At 68.0% G+C, this 12,807-nt stretch overlaps 1 protein-coding gene across 1 annotated transcript in view; it reads right to left on the bottom strand.

The window, feature by feature from the left end:
- Positions 1 to 2,593: 2,593 nt before the first annotated feature.
- Positions 2,594 to 12,807, bottom strand: part of ESPN (espin) — an 82,401-nt gene continuing 72,187 nt past the window's right edge. The window contains exons 11-14 of the mRNA XM_075906144.1: positions 12,165 to 12,440; positions 3,763 to 3,842; positions 3,660 to 3,671; positions 2,594 to 3,474 (exon numbers count right to left, since the gene is read on the bottom strand). Of these exons, the coding sequence (XP_075762259.1) occupies positions 3,327 to 3,474; positions 3,660 to 3,671; positions 3,763 to 3,842; positions 12,165 to 12,440 (516 nt within the window). The 3' untranslated portion in view covers positions 2,594 to 3,326. The remainder of the gene's footprint in view (positions 3,475 to 3,659; positions 3,672 to 3,762; positions 3,843 to 12,164; positions 12,441 to 12,807) is intronic.

The raw sequence follows: 12,807 nt of genomic DNA, 5'->3' as shown, positions 1-12,807 counted from the left end.
TGGGGAGCACCCAGCGGGGGTGGGGGGGTTGTGTGTGTGTGGGGAGCACCCAGCAGGGGTGGGGGGGTTGTGTGTGTGTGTGTGTAGCACCCAGCGGGGGTGGGGGGTTGTGTGTCTGTGGGGAGCACCCAGCGGGGGTGGGGGGGTTGTGTGTGTGTGGGGAGCACCCAGCAGGGGTGGGGGGGTTGTGTGTGTGTGTGTGTAGCACGCAGCGGGGGTGGGGGGGTTGTGTGTGTGTGGGGAGAACCCAGCGGGGGTGGGGGGGGTTTTGTGTGTGTGTGGGGAGAACCCAGAGGGGGTGGGGGGGTTGTGTGTGTGTGTGGGGAGCACCCAGCGGGGGTGGGGGGGGTTGTGTGTGTGTGTGGGGAGAACCCAGAGGGGGTGGGGGGGTTGTGTGTGTGTGTGGGGAGCACCCAGCGGGGGTGGGGGGGTTGTGTGTGTGTGTGGGGAGCACCCAGCGGGGGTGGGGGGTTGTGTGTGTGTGTGGGGAGCACCCAGCGGGGGTGGGGGGTTGTGTGTGTGTGGGGAGCACCCAGCGGGGGTGGGGGGGTTGTGTGTGTGTGTGGGGAGCACCCAGCGGGGGTGGGGGGGTTGTGTGTGTGTGTGGGGAGCACCCAGCGGGGGTGGGGGGGTTGTGTGTGTGTGTGGGGAGCACCCAGCGGGGGTGGGCCCTGCCTCCTGCCTCGTTCAGATTCCTCCCCCAGCCCAGGGCCAGGTTGCTGGGCGTGTGGGCAGGGTGAAGAGAGGGGAAAGGGGGGTTCAGGGCCCGGGCGCCCTCCCCCCATGAGGAATGAGGCGCCTGCGCTTGGTGCCGGCGCTAACACCACCCTGTGCCATGTGCCCGCTGTGTCTCTGAGAAGCAATAAACCTGATACTCTACCGGCCGCTGAGAGTCCCCTCTGGCTGCGGGGGGTGCAGGGCCGGGGGCTCCTGGGGGGTGCAGGGCCGGGGGCCCCCAGGCGCCGTCACACCTGCCCTTAAATACGTGCAGCGATGGAGCCTCCAGCGTCTGCCCACCCTGCCAGGCGGGACGTGCTCCCTGCTCCCTGCTCCCGCCGCAGTGTGAGCCCGTGTGCTCCCGAAGGGCTGTGAGCCCCCTCGGCTGGCGGGGAGAACGGCCGCAATTGAACCCACTTCCTGGGGCTGCCTCGGTCCTGCTCCCGCCTTTCCCTCACTGCCGTGGGCACGGCTCCCTGCGAGGCAGGCCCAGCCCCGGCCCAGGGTGGGGTGGGACAGGCCGGTGCCGCCGGCCGCACGCGGAGCTGGAGGCTGGGTTCCCTGCGGGAGCTCCCCGAGGGGTGCAGCAGGGCAGGGACCCCCCACCACGTCCGTGCCTCTTGTTAGTTCACACGTCCCCCTGCGGCTCTGCGGCAGCCTCGTCCGATCCACTGGGAGCAGGTCAGCCTCAGGACTGCGCCCGGCCCCGCCAAGCCCTACCGCCGGCACTGGGCTGTCCTGCAGCGAGGGGCCCGGCCTGCCCTCTCCATGCACTGACGACGGGGGCACCTGAGGGCTGGGCTGTGACTCCCCTGAAAGCAGAGCCCCCCCCCTCCGCTGGGCAGGGGCCGCTCCCCCTCGCTGCTGGCCTGGGGTGAGTGCTTGGGAACTTAGGGAACTTTACGTGGCCACTGGCCAGGAACAACCCGGCGCCTGGCCAGGCCCTGGGGACAGCAGTGGGGGGGAGCCAGGGTCTGTCTGGCACCTTTGTCCCGCCCCGCGCACGGACAGGTCTGTAGTGCTGGTCTCCGCGCAGGCTGGCTGCTGGCTCATCCGCCATGGGGGCCACACCCCTGCCCTGGGTGCCCGGCTAAGCACAGCCCCACTGACCAGGCGCCCTGGGCTTGGGGGGCAGGGCCCAGACCCCCAGGGCACGGGAGGGAGGAGCGCTGGAGCATGGCGGGGGGCTGGGCAGGGACAGCAGAGCCGGGGTCGGGGGGGAGGGGCTGAGGCCAGAAAACGGCTGGGCCTGCCCGTAAGCCAGGGAGCGAGTGGGGGGAGAGATTTCCTGGCTGTGCCGTAGTGGGGGGGGCTGTTTCCTCTTGCGGCCCTAGGCCCCCTCTGCTGGGCATTCCCTGGCTGCTGTGTGGGCTGGGGGTGACCCCACTGGCCGGAGGGCCCTCAGGTCCCCTACACAGTGACCCAAAGGGGCTGAACGAAGGGAGGGGGTGAAGAGAAGAGCCTGGGCTGAGTACGGGGTTCGGGGCCTGAGGCTGTGGGCCCCCCACTCCGATGCCCACGTCAAGCCCAGGCTGGGCCGCACCTCGCAGAAGCTGAACCCTCCCTGTTCCACTGGCTGGCGGAGTCTCCTCCTGCTGCAGACGGGCTGCAGGGTCGGGGGGACTCGGCGCACCGCCACCCTGGCCCCATCGGCAGCGACTGAGACAGCCGGGGCAGGGGGGCCCCAGGGACGCACAGCGGGCTGAGGGGTGCTCCTGGCCCCTTCCCTGAGGGGAGACGTACCCCAAGCCCGTGGCCCACAGCCCGTGCCAGGAGCGATGGGAGCGGGCGTCGCGGCAGGACGGGCGCAGGCCCCTCGGCGCTGCCCGACCCCAGCGTGTGCGGCCAGAGGGGACGCAGCAGGGAGGAGGCGAGGCCGGGTGCTTAGTGCTTTAATCGCTGAGGACACAGACATTCTACGTCAAACCAGGCTGCACAGCTCCCTCTAGCAGCTCCAGGGGCCGGGGGACGCATCTAGAAGCCAGGAGGAAGCCCCTGCTCTATGGCGAGGGGGGATGCAGAGCGGGCCAGACGGAATATGGCAGCTGCAGAAATGGCTCCCGCCGCCCGGCAGGCTCACCGGCCCGTCTGAACCTGGGATTTCTCGCCGGCATCTCCAGGGCACCAGGCGGTGGCAGCATCCGGCTCTCTGGGCACCCCAGATCCACAGCCAGTGCGTCTGCGGCGCCGGGGGCTCCCCGCTACCGGCGGACGTGGGTTTTCCGGTGGGAAAGCAACTGCCCGGGACAGGAAGCCGGCGAGGAGACGCTGCTGCTCCGCAGGGCTCCGGCACGGAGGTGTTTCCTCAGAGCCCAGCCCCAGCCCCTTCCTGACCTGCTTTCCCTGGGCGTGCCGCTTCGGAAGAGCTTGCTGGGGCCCCGTGCCGAGGGGCGGCAGGGCGCTGCCAGGGGACGGGGAGTGAGCTGCGCTAGCCCCACGCTCGGGGCCCGTCTTTCACTAGCGGGACGGACACTAGGCCGTGAAGTAGGACGTGGGGTGTCAGCTACCGTGTCTGCAGCGGGACAGAGCAGCTGGCCTCTCACCTACTGGCCAGCTGGCCTGGAGGAAGAAAGTTCTGAGATCTGCGGGCAGGGGGGGGGGGGGGGCGCCTACTGCTTCGCTAGGTCCCCTTTCTTGAGGATGATCTGCCTTTGCCACGGGGCGAGTTTTGTTTCGTCGTACCCCAGAGTCCTTAGCTTTTCGGACTGCTCCTTCTCCTTCGCCTCCTCGTCCCGCTTCAGCTTTTCTTGCTCTTTTCTGCTTGGAAACAAAACAAACATGGGGCAGTTGGTGGCACAGCTCGGCCGCCTGGCACTGACCTGCGTGGGCGGCGGGGCCCAGGGACCCAGACGCCAGCCTGGCCTGGCCCTGCCGGGCACACGGGACCAGACTGCACCGGCCTCCAAGGCTGGTGGAGGAGTGACAGCAGACGCGGGACTCACCGGTTTTGCTCTCTGTGAAAACAAGGAGAAAGGAAAGGGCGTTAGCGCCCGGCGGGGCAGCGGCTCGGCAGCCCCGTCAGGCCCCAGCCCGGGGACAGCTCACCTCTCCTCCTCCAGCTTCTTCCGCAAGATCTCGCGCCGCCAGGCTGGCATGGTGGCCAAGCGAGCTGCTTCTTCCTTCTCCTGCAAGACAGCAAAAGGCACTGAGGAGCCCGGGAGCCCGGCCCACTGGCGGGAGGGCGGCAGGGACAGGCGCTCTCTGGACGGATGGAGTGGGAGGGCTCCTTGCCCTGGGCTGGCCGCCGTGAGAGAGGGCCGGGCAGCCGAGAGGGAGGGGGAGTCCCGAGGGCTCTGGGGCGGCGATGTGGTGTCCGGGGGGGCTGCGGGCAGAGACAGAGGGCAGCAGGAACCCCCACCGAGGAGCAGGCTGGGAACGTGCAGCCGGAGCAGAGAGCGAAGCGCCGCCCGGCCCGCACGCAGCCAGCCCCTAGCAGGGAGCGGGTGGGGCTGGAATCCGACAGCTCCCGAAGGGCCAGGCCCCACTAAGCCCCTCCCGCGTGGCCAGAAATCCCTGGGCTGGGCCCAGAGAGCAGCCCCATGGGCCGGCCGGCGCAAGGGCCCCGCTGGTGTGGCAGGCTGAATTCCCAGGAGCCGGAGCGCGGTGCGGCCACGCAGGGCAGGGCTGCTGCCTCCAAGGAGCCGGAGGTTGGTCCAGGCATCGCCCTGGCCAGCAGCCAATGGCCATGGCAGGGCGCGGAGGCCACCGCACGCCCTGCCCCACGCCAGGCGCTGCTGGCTGGGGATGCCCCGTGGGCCGGTTTGCAAATAACCCCTCCCACGCGCTCGGCCTTGCTGCAGGAGCCGCGGGTCTCCATCCCCCCGGCCAGCCTGCTGGGGCATCTCGCGGAGCAAGGCAGAGCAGAGGCCGGAGGATGGCGCTGCTGGCCCGGGAGCTCCCGCATGCCCCCCCAGGCTGTGCCCGGCCCCCTGCCCTGCCTTGGAGCCGGGAGGCGGGAGCTCAGCACGGTGGGGCTAGTGCCCAGCAGGAAGGGCACTAAAAGCACCAGGTTCCCCCGAGCCACCAGTGCGTCGGCCGCCAGGAGTGTCTCCACCTCCGGAGGGGCCGTGCCAGCTGCTCCCTGGCCCAGCGCTGTGATCGCCGCCACGCCACGGGACAGGAGCCTGCCCGGACGCCTCCATCTTCTGCCAGGCCCCAAGGGGCGATTCCCCCAGAGCGACAGCCACAGGCCTCCTCCGCCATCCTCTGGGCACATGGTGCTGGCGGGGGCCGAGCCGCGGTCCCCACAGCCGATCGCTGCGCCCCCAAGCCAGCCCGTCCCCGAGACGGAAGATCCGGGCGGCTGTGGAACCAGGCCCGTTTGGCGACGGCACAGGCTGCGCTTGCCCCACGGCTGTAGGGCAGCACCAGAGCTCCTGGCACTCCCGGGCGCGGCGTGGGCAGGACGGTGCCCCCGGGAAGTCCAGGTTAGGTTACGTGTCCTGGCCACTCAGCAGTGCCACAGAGCCACAGCCGCCCCCATGGAGCGAGCCCCCCACCCTCACTCCCCTTTCCCGGGTGCCGGGCTGGGCTCCCCAGCGCTGTCCAGAGATCCGCACGCTCCGCTCTGGTGTGCGCCAGCGGGAGACAAGCGGGCGCTCGCCAGCCCCAGCCCCCAGCCCCCTACAGGGCAGGTCTGGGACCCACAGGACCCTCGGCCGCACGGCGGCTTGGTTACGGCTACGCAGAGCGACGTTCACAAGCTACCTAACCCCAGAGTGCGTCGCCCCACGGCGGGAGCGCTGGGGATCGTTCCTGGGCAGGGCCAGGGGTGCTGGGCGAACAGCCCCTCTCATGTCCCAAGGGGTTCTGGAACCAGGCCTGGCCACACGCCAGGCCACAGAGAGCTAGAGCGGGATATGAGCTGGGGCTGGCATTCGGGCTGGTCCTGTTCCCACGAGAGGGGGCCCAATCCTGCCACCACGGAAACCCACAGACGGCAGGATCGGGCCCACAGGGCCATGCCAGCGCAAGTTTCCCCACCCACCACGCTCGGCTCCATTGTGACTGGCCCACAGACGCCGGAGCTCAGGGCTCCTCCGCCGGGGCTCCATCAGCTCAGTGTTGGCGGGCGAGGCTTGTCAGACACAGGACAGCCCGCACAATCTCCAGGCAGCCAGCCAAAGCCAGCCTGAGGCTCGGGGGGCAGCGTGCTGGGAAAGGCCGGGCGCAGCCAGGCCGGCTCCAGGGAAGGACTTGCACCCAAGCTAACCCCTGCCCCTTTGCCTGCTCGCCAGACGCCAGGCAGGGCGCAGGGCACTGGCAGGCCTCGCTCACCATCTGGCAAGAGACATACTGGCCCTGTCCTTGGGTGTCTGCAGGGCCCAGGGCTGGAACAGCCAGCGCCCCAGAGCACGGGGCCAGGGCACCGAATCCCACGGAAAGAGCTGGACACCAGTCGAGAGCAGAGTTTTATTGCGGAGGTCACAAGCAGCGCCACGGCAGATGCACACCCCCGCCCCCCGGAAAGCAAACGGTCCCCAAGGTCGGTCTGCGCTCGGCGCCTGCCTCCACCCACGCCCCATGCAGGCCTTCCGAGGGCAGGGCGCTCGAGCGGGCTGCAGGGGAAAGCACACAGTGTCGAGGGCGCTCGCCCTGGGACGCGATTGCCTGCCCGGCGGCGGGGCCAGGCACCGAGCCCAGTGAGCCCGGCACAGCCTGCGCGCCGTGGGGACCGGGCCTGCGCCCTTCTGCACCTCCCCCAGGAAGGCAGGAGATGCTCACACCAGAGCCTCCGCCCACTGCCCTGGCTCCCGCTCGCTAACACCGTATCTGTCAAACCCAGAGGACTGGAGACCACGTGTGTCTGGAAATGTGCCAGGGACTAGCTCCTCCTCTGGCGAAGGCAGGGGCAGGGCCATGCAAAGCACACGCTGCCAGGGGCCACCTCCTACAGAAAACCCACTGGCCACAGCTTCCCATGCCACGTGGCTGCAGCCGCCCTGGGGAAAGCAGAGGGCTCTGCAGAGACTGTCCACGTCGTGAACTCAGGGTTCTGGGACTAACCCTGCAGCCCTTCTGCACCGAGGAGGCCACTGGAGTTGCTGGAGCCTGTGGGAGTTTTGCCCAGTAAGGACTGTGGGATCGGACACTAAATTGCTCCTGCTCAGAGTCCCTGGGCTGCCCGGTCGACGCCAGGGAACGTGTTTCATTTCTCTGGGCAGAGGCGTCGCCGCGGCAGCACCTCACACGCAGACAGGCCTCTCCCGACAGGGTTGTCCTGGGCTCAGTTCGTCTTGCAAACACAACAGCTCCCTGCGCCAACGAATGGAGTCAACGTGGCCCCTGTCCAGTCCTGTGGTGCCGGGCGCGTCTGATGGTCCCCGGCTGCCACCGGAGACGCTTCTCAGCCAGCAAGTCCCTGGGGAGATGGCCCGTCCGAGAGCGCAGTGGCCGGTCCCTGCGAGGGGTAGGCCACGGGCGTGGCTCCTCGCTGCTCAGGGAGGGCTCAGATATCAAACATCTCCGCCTCCTTCTCCTTCCAGAAGGAGAAACTCCGGTCTATGTAGCGACAAATGTCCTCGTTGCTGAACTCCCCGAGCTCGGCGACCAGCTGCACGGAGCTCTCCCGGCTCATAGGGGCCGGGGCTAAGCCCAGCTCTTCGGGCGCTGGCGCGGGCTGCGGGGCCTCGCTGGCCAAGCTCTGGGAGGATTCCTGGCGGAGCAGCTGCAGAGCCTGGGTTCCCGCTGGGAGCTCGGCCTCCACGGCAGCCCCGGGCGCCGGCTCCAGGCTGTCCCCAAAGAACTCCTGTTTGAGATCTTCGAACCCGTCCAGCCAGTCCCGCTGCCCGGCCTCGATCTCCTCCATCACCACCCTGTGGAACTGGCGGATCAGCTCCCAGCTGTGGCTGCCCAGCCGGTCGAACATCTCGTAGCACAGCAGGTGCCGGAACTTCCTCTCCTCGCGGCTCATGCTCATCTCCAGCAGCTGGAAGTAGCCCAGCATGAAGAGGTCCAGCGTCAGGCTGTCGTACTCCACCGGGGCGCCGCGCACGTGCGGCAGGAAGTGCTCCGGCCAGTACAGCATGTTGGCGCGGCTTAGGCGGCGGATCTGCCGGGTCGGGACCTGGCTGATGATGCTTCTCCAGTGGGCGATCAGCTTCCCCACCACCTGTCTCTGCTTCATGAAGTACAGGAGCCGGTCGTCCTCGCTGGGTTTCCTGACGGTCGCCACGGCGACCGGGGTACTGCTGTACGCCTTGGGCTCCTCGCTGAACTCCGGGCCCAGCGTTTCGGCGAGCCCCATTTTCCTCTCAGTGAACGTCCACTTCTTCCAGTGCTCCAGGAAGAGGTAGACGATCCGCTCCTTCCGCATGTCGATGTAATCCTGCACACAGCTCAGCTCCGTCTGCACCGGGAGGCTTCTGGTCAGGTGGTCGGGGCTGAACAGGGCCTCCCCGAAAGGCTCCGCACCCGCACTCGGTGCTGCTGCGTCCTGGGAGGGGCAGGGCCCTGCTCCGCCACAGGCCAAGGGGGCGTGCGCCAGCCTCCTGGGTGGCCCCACGCCATCCGCTGCCGCGTCTCCGCTTTGCGCACTGACCGGCTCGCTGCTCGTCACATAGTCCTCTTCCAGGATGGGCTCTCGATCGCAGCCGTAGGGCACGGCTCCCACAGGCAGGGACCGCTTCCGCTTGTACACCCGGCCGGACGCGGCCTCCAGCACCCGGCCCTGTGTGTGCAGCTCATAGTTGGCCTTCAGGTTCTTCACTGACACCCCGCACTGCAGGATCTCTTTCTCCACCTCTTCCCGCGTGCAGCTGAAGGACTGCGACCGCCCGATGGGAGCAGGGCCCTCTTTCAGTGGCACTGCCGTGGGCGTGGGGCTGGCGGCCTGGCTGGCGTGCTCGGACGCGTCGGGGCTCACCATGTCTGCCAGGTTGACTGCCTTGCCCCCGAGCATAGCCAGGAGGATGGCCATGCTCTTCAGGAGCGTGGAGATCTTGCTGCACCAGGCCGGGAGGTCGTCAGCTCGGCCTGGCACGCGCTTGGGGTTGGCCGTGAAATGCTCCTTTGCCAAGGCAGCCGAGAGTGGCAGGAGCTGCTGCATTTCATGCTCCAGCTGCTCCAGCTCCGTCTCCACCTTCTGGACTTTGTGCATCACTTGGAGGTTCTCAATTTGCTTCTCGATGCGGATTATGTCCTCCTCGGTCATCAGCTGCCCGAAGGGTCCCAGAATGCCATTGTGGGCATGGGAGTACCGCCAGCCTTCCTGAGGGTAGGAACTCCCGGTCCCAAGCTACGGCAGGGGGAAAAAACATCTCCCTCAGCACAGAGCTCCACAGGCCCTTCGTCTGCACACACCAGGCTTTACATGTCCTCAGTGGTGTAACGGCGCCGGGCAGGCTGGACTCACGGAGAGCCGGGGCGGCCCCAGGCGGGCGATAGAGCACACGCAGCGAGGCCATGGGGCGGGAGGCGACTTGCCATGTGCACGGGGCGTGCTCTGCCGGAGAGGGACCAGGCGAAGGGTGAGCTGCAGCGAGTCCGAGGGACGGGGTGGCCGATGCATCCAGGAGCCGCTCACTCATTACACCACTGAGGGCCCATGTAAGACATTTGAACCTGCAGCATTGTCTCCCCGGGAGCCGGGGGAGCCGGGCTGGCTTAGAAGCCGCCCCTTGGCCTCATTTGAAAGGGGAAAACGGCAGGTCTGAGCCACGCCCAGCCTGGGCGATGGTTTGGCTGGAGCCTTGGCGTGGGCGCCAGGCACCTCTCACAGCAGCTCCGCGAGGAAACGTTCAGCTCGGGGGGGGGGGCTCAGGTTCGGCAGCCCCGGGAATGCGACTTGCTGCAGGTTAAATGTGTCTCCGCATGCACAGAGCACCGCAAAGCGCATGCAGGCCTCAGTTCATGCAGCACGCTCCACAGCACACACACTGGAACGGGGCCAAGGCTGGCAGGGGCATCACCGGGGCTGGGCTGCCACCCGACAACGTGGCCTCAAAGCAAATCCAAGTGCAGAAAACTGGAGAAATGAGTCGCGCCAGGATGTCTGTTCCCCCCGCCCCCGGTGCGAGCTCCCGGGCCTCCGCCAGCGCCGCAGGTTGCTCTGGGCAGGGGCGTGGCCGGCACCATGGCACCCGATTCTTACAGTGCAAACGGGGCTGAGGGGCATCAGTAGGATGAACCCCATTGACCCAGCTGGGACGGCCCTGCCGGAGCTGCGCACCAACCGCCAGCAGCTCTCTAAACGAGCCACTTATTTACAGCCCTTGGCTTCGAATTCCTAAGGCAGCAGGAACAGGCTGTGAGCAGCCCCGGGCCCAGCCGAGCCCCGCCTGGCCGGGAGCGCGCTCTGCCTCCGGGCCCAGCAGGTCCCAGGTCCCTTCCCTACGCGCTCTGGCAGCTCCTGCAGCGGCTCCGGGGCCGGGCCTGGCTCCTCTTAGCTCCCCGAGCCCTTTCCGCCAGGAAAATGCCGCCCGCTGCATCCTCAGGAGAGATTTCAAAGCCGGCTCCCTGCCTGCCCTAACCCCACGGGGCCGCTGCCTCCGCCCAGCCCCCCTCTTCAGCCGCAGCCAGGGGCCGGTGGGAGCCCCGTGGCGCCAGCCCACAGGCGCCCTGGGAATGGGTCCACTGAGGAGGGAGGGGCCCAGCCCCCAGGCTCTGTCCAGCCCAGGCCAATGGAGTTCACCTCTCGGGGGAGCCGGGGCTGCCCGTGTGACAGGGGCTGGCTGGAACGGGCCCCATCCCCAGGGCGCGAGCCGAGCGGGGCACGAGGCTGCAAAGCTCCGGCGCAGTCGGACCTTGGTGCAGTCCAGGGCCTGCTGCCGGCTCCCCCCGCCCCAGGCGGCTCCCCCTTGCTCTGCGTTTGGCCCTCCTGGGCCAGGCTGACGGGAACTAGAGCTGCCCCTTGCCTGCCCCCGCGCCTGCCAACGGTGTCCCCAGCCTGCAGGGTCCTTCCGCTGGGTTGCCTCGCGCTAACTGCCCTGAGCTGCGGGTGGCTTCTCCCGGGCCCCTCTCCGGCCCCCAGGGCACGCCCGCTGCCGGGCCGTCTCTCCCGCTCCCCGGGGGCCGAGGGGACAGACTGAGCCCTGGGGCGGGGGCGGCGTCACAAGGCCGTCCTACTGCTGGGGCTTCCGGGGTGGCTGGGGCTGCAGGGCAGGTGTCACGTTACTGAATTTGAGGGAAGCAGCCAGATCACTGCTGCACCCATAGGTGGGGGTGTTGGCCCCAAAAAAGGGTATAAAAGGGGCCATGTGGGGTGTTGAATGGGAGCTCACTGTCTGCTGATCCTGTGTACGCTATTTATGTGAGTGTATAATGTCTGTGTGTGTAGGTAGGAATCTGTAATCTGTGTGGAAACTGAATATTTCTCTGAATATGGTTGAGCATTGGGCAGAGCCCGGCCTATGGACATGCTAATCAGCGAGGCCCTGTGGGACAATGGCACTCGATGGGCAAGGACACACCTAAAGCAGGAGGGCGGAGACCTAAGAGCTGCCAGCAGGGATAGGCCGATGGCCAGGTGACCGGCTGCAGCCAAGAAGAGGCCAGGAAGGAGGGATAAATAGGCCATGTGGTGGTCTCCATCTTTGTCTTCAGCTCAGAACTTCATCCCAGAGGCAGCACTTCAGGGATCGAAGAGCCCGGAAGACCTGTGAACCCATCCTGACCCTAGGATGCGCAACAAGGACTTTTAAACCAGCAGCTGCAACATCTCTGCTAGAGCCTGCATCGAGGGTAAATTGACCAGGGATCTGTGGCTGGTTTCTTGGAACCGGACAGAACTTGTTCAGGGTAGGTGGGATTGGGCGCTAGGACCCCCCACCTGTGTATAGGCCCGGGGCCATCTGGGGCACGGATATTGCTGGGGTGTCGGAGGGGTTTTGCTCAGGAGGCTTCAGGCAGGCAGCTGAAGTGCTCTGTGGGACTGGTGTGTGGCCTGTTTGGGGAGGTCACCAGTCGGGGGCTGTGAGGAGCCCCGGATTTGAGCAATTCACCCTGAGCGGACGCCCTCAGCTGTGCCCAGACTCGGCCCGGTCCGTCACAGCAGGGCCGGGGTGGGTTAGAAGGGGCGCGGCAGATGGACCGTGCTGAGCTGCCCCGAGCGAGGCCCCCGGTGATAATGCTGGGCTGCCCCGGCTGCTCCCCTGCACCAGCCTTGCAGGTGTGGCTCCCACAATGCACTTCAGCGCTCGGCAGGGATGGCGGCTTCTCTCGACTGTGCCGAGGCTAGCGGGGTCCTGTGCCCCCCCAGCCCGCTGGCGGCCTCGCCCCGCACGGCACAAGCTGGGACGGTCACAGCACACGGCACGGCATGGGGTCCTGTGCCCCCCCCAGCCCGCTGGCGGCCTCGCCCCGCACGGCACAAGCTGGGACGGTCACAGCACACGGCACGGCATGGGGTCCTGTGCCCCCCCAGCCCGCTGGCGGCCTCGCCCCGCACGGCACACGGCCGGTACGGTCACAGCACACGGCACGGCAGCCCCCCGGCCCCGGCCGCTGACCTTGCGCTTTTGCTCCTCCTCTTCCTGAATCTTCAGCTGCAGCTTCCGCACCATCACCTGCCGCTTCCACTCGGGGATGGGCCGCCCCTGCTCGTCGTGCGTGGGGATCAGGGTCTCGACGTCCAGCTGGCCGGGCTGCCCCGTGGCCACGAGCGGCGCGTTGCCGTTGACGACTGGCTCGGGGGAGCTGGCGGCCCTGGGCACGGAGGCTGGGTCGGGCGTGCTCGGGGGGCTCTGTGTCCTCGCGGGGGGCAGGGAGGGGGCCGCAGTCTCTAGCTGGATGGCAGAAAGAGGAGAGGGCGTTAGTGCTGGGGGTGGCACGAGGGAGGCTCTGGGCCGGGCAGTTCGGAGCCCCGTGGCCGGGACGCCGCGCTGGAGCCTGGCCCGGTGCCGTGGTGCCTGAGCCATTCCAGAGAGGGGCCACGTCTGCCAGGCTGTCCCCTCAGCCAGCGTCCGTGGCACAGGCTCAGGGGCAGGGCTGCTGCTACTAGGGGCTTGTGCAGCGCCTGGCGCAGCAGCCCTGGGCCGCGGGGTGCGGCGTGAGGCACAGACTGAATTCCACCGCCAGGGAAAGGAGCTTCCCTCCCTCGAGCCCCTCCACCTGTCCATGCAGGGCGCCTAGGGCAGCCTGGTCTGGGGGCCA

Source organism: Pelodiscus sinensis, chromosome 23, assembly GCF_049634645.1.
Source record: "Pelodiscus sinensis isolate JC-2024 chromosome 23, ASM4963464v1, whole genome shotgun sequence".
NCBI classification, from domain to species: Eukaryota; Metazoa; Chordata; order Testudines; family Trionychidae; genus Pelodiscus; species Pelodiscus sinensis.
This window is presented reverse-complemented; position numbering and strand designations above follow the sequence as displayed.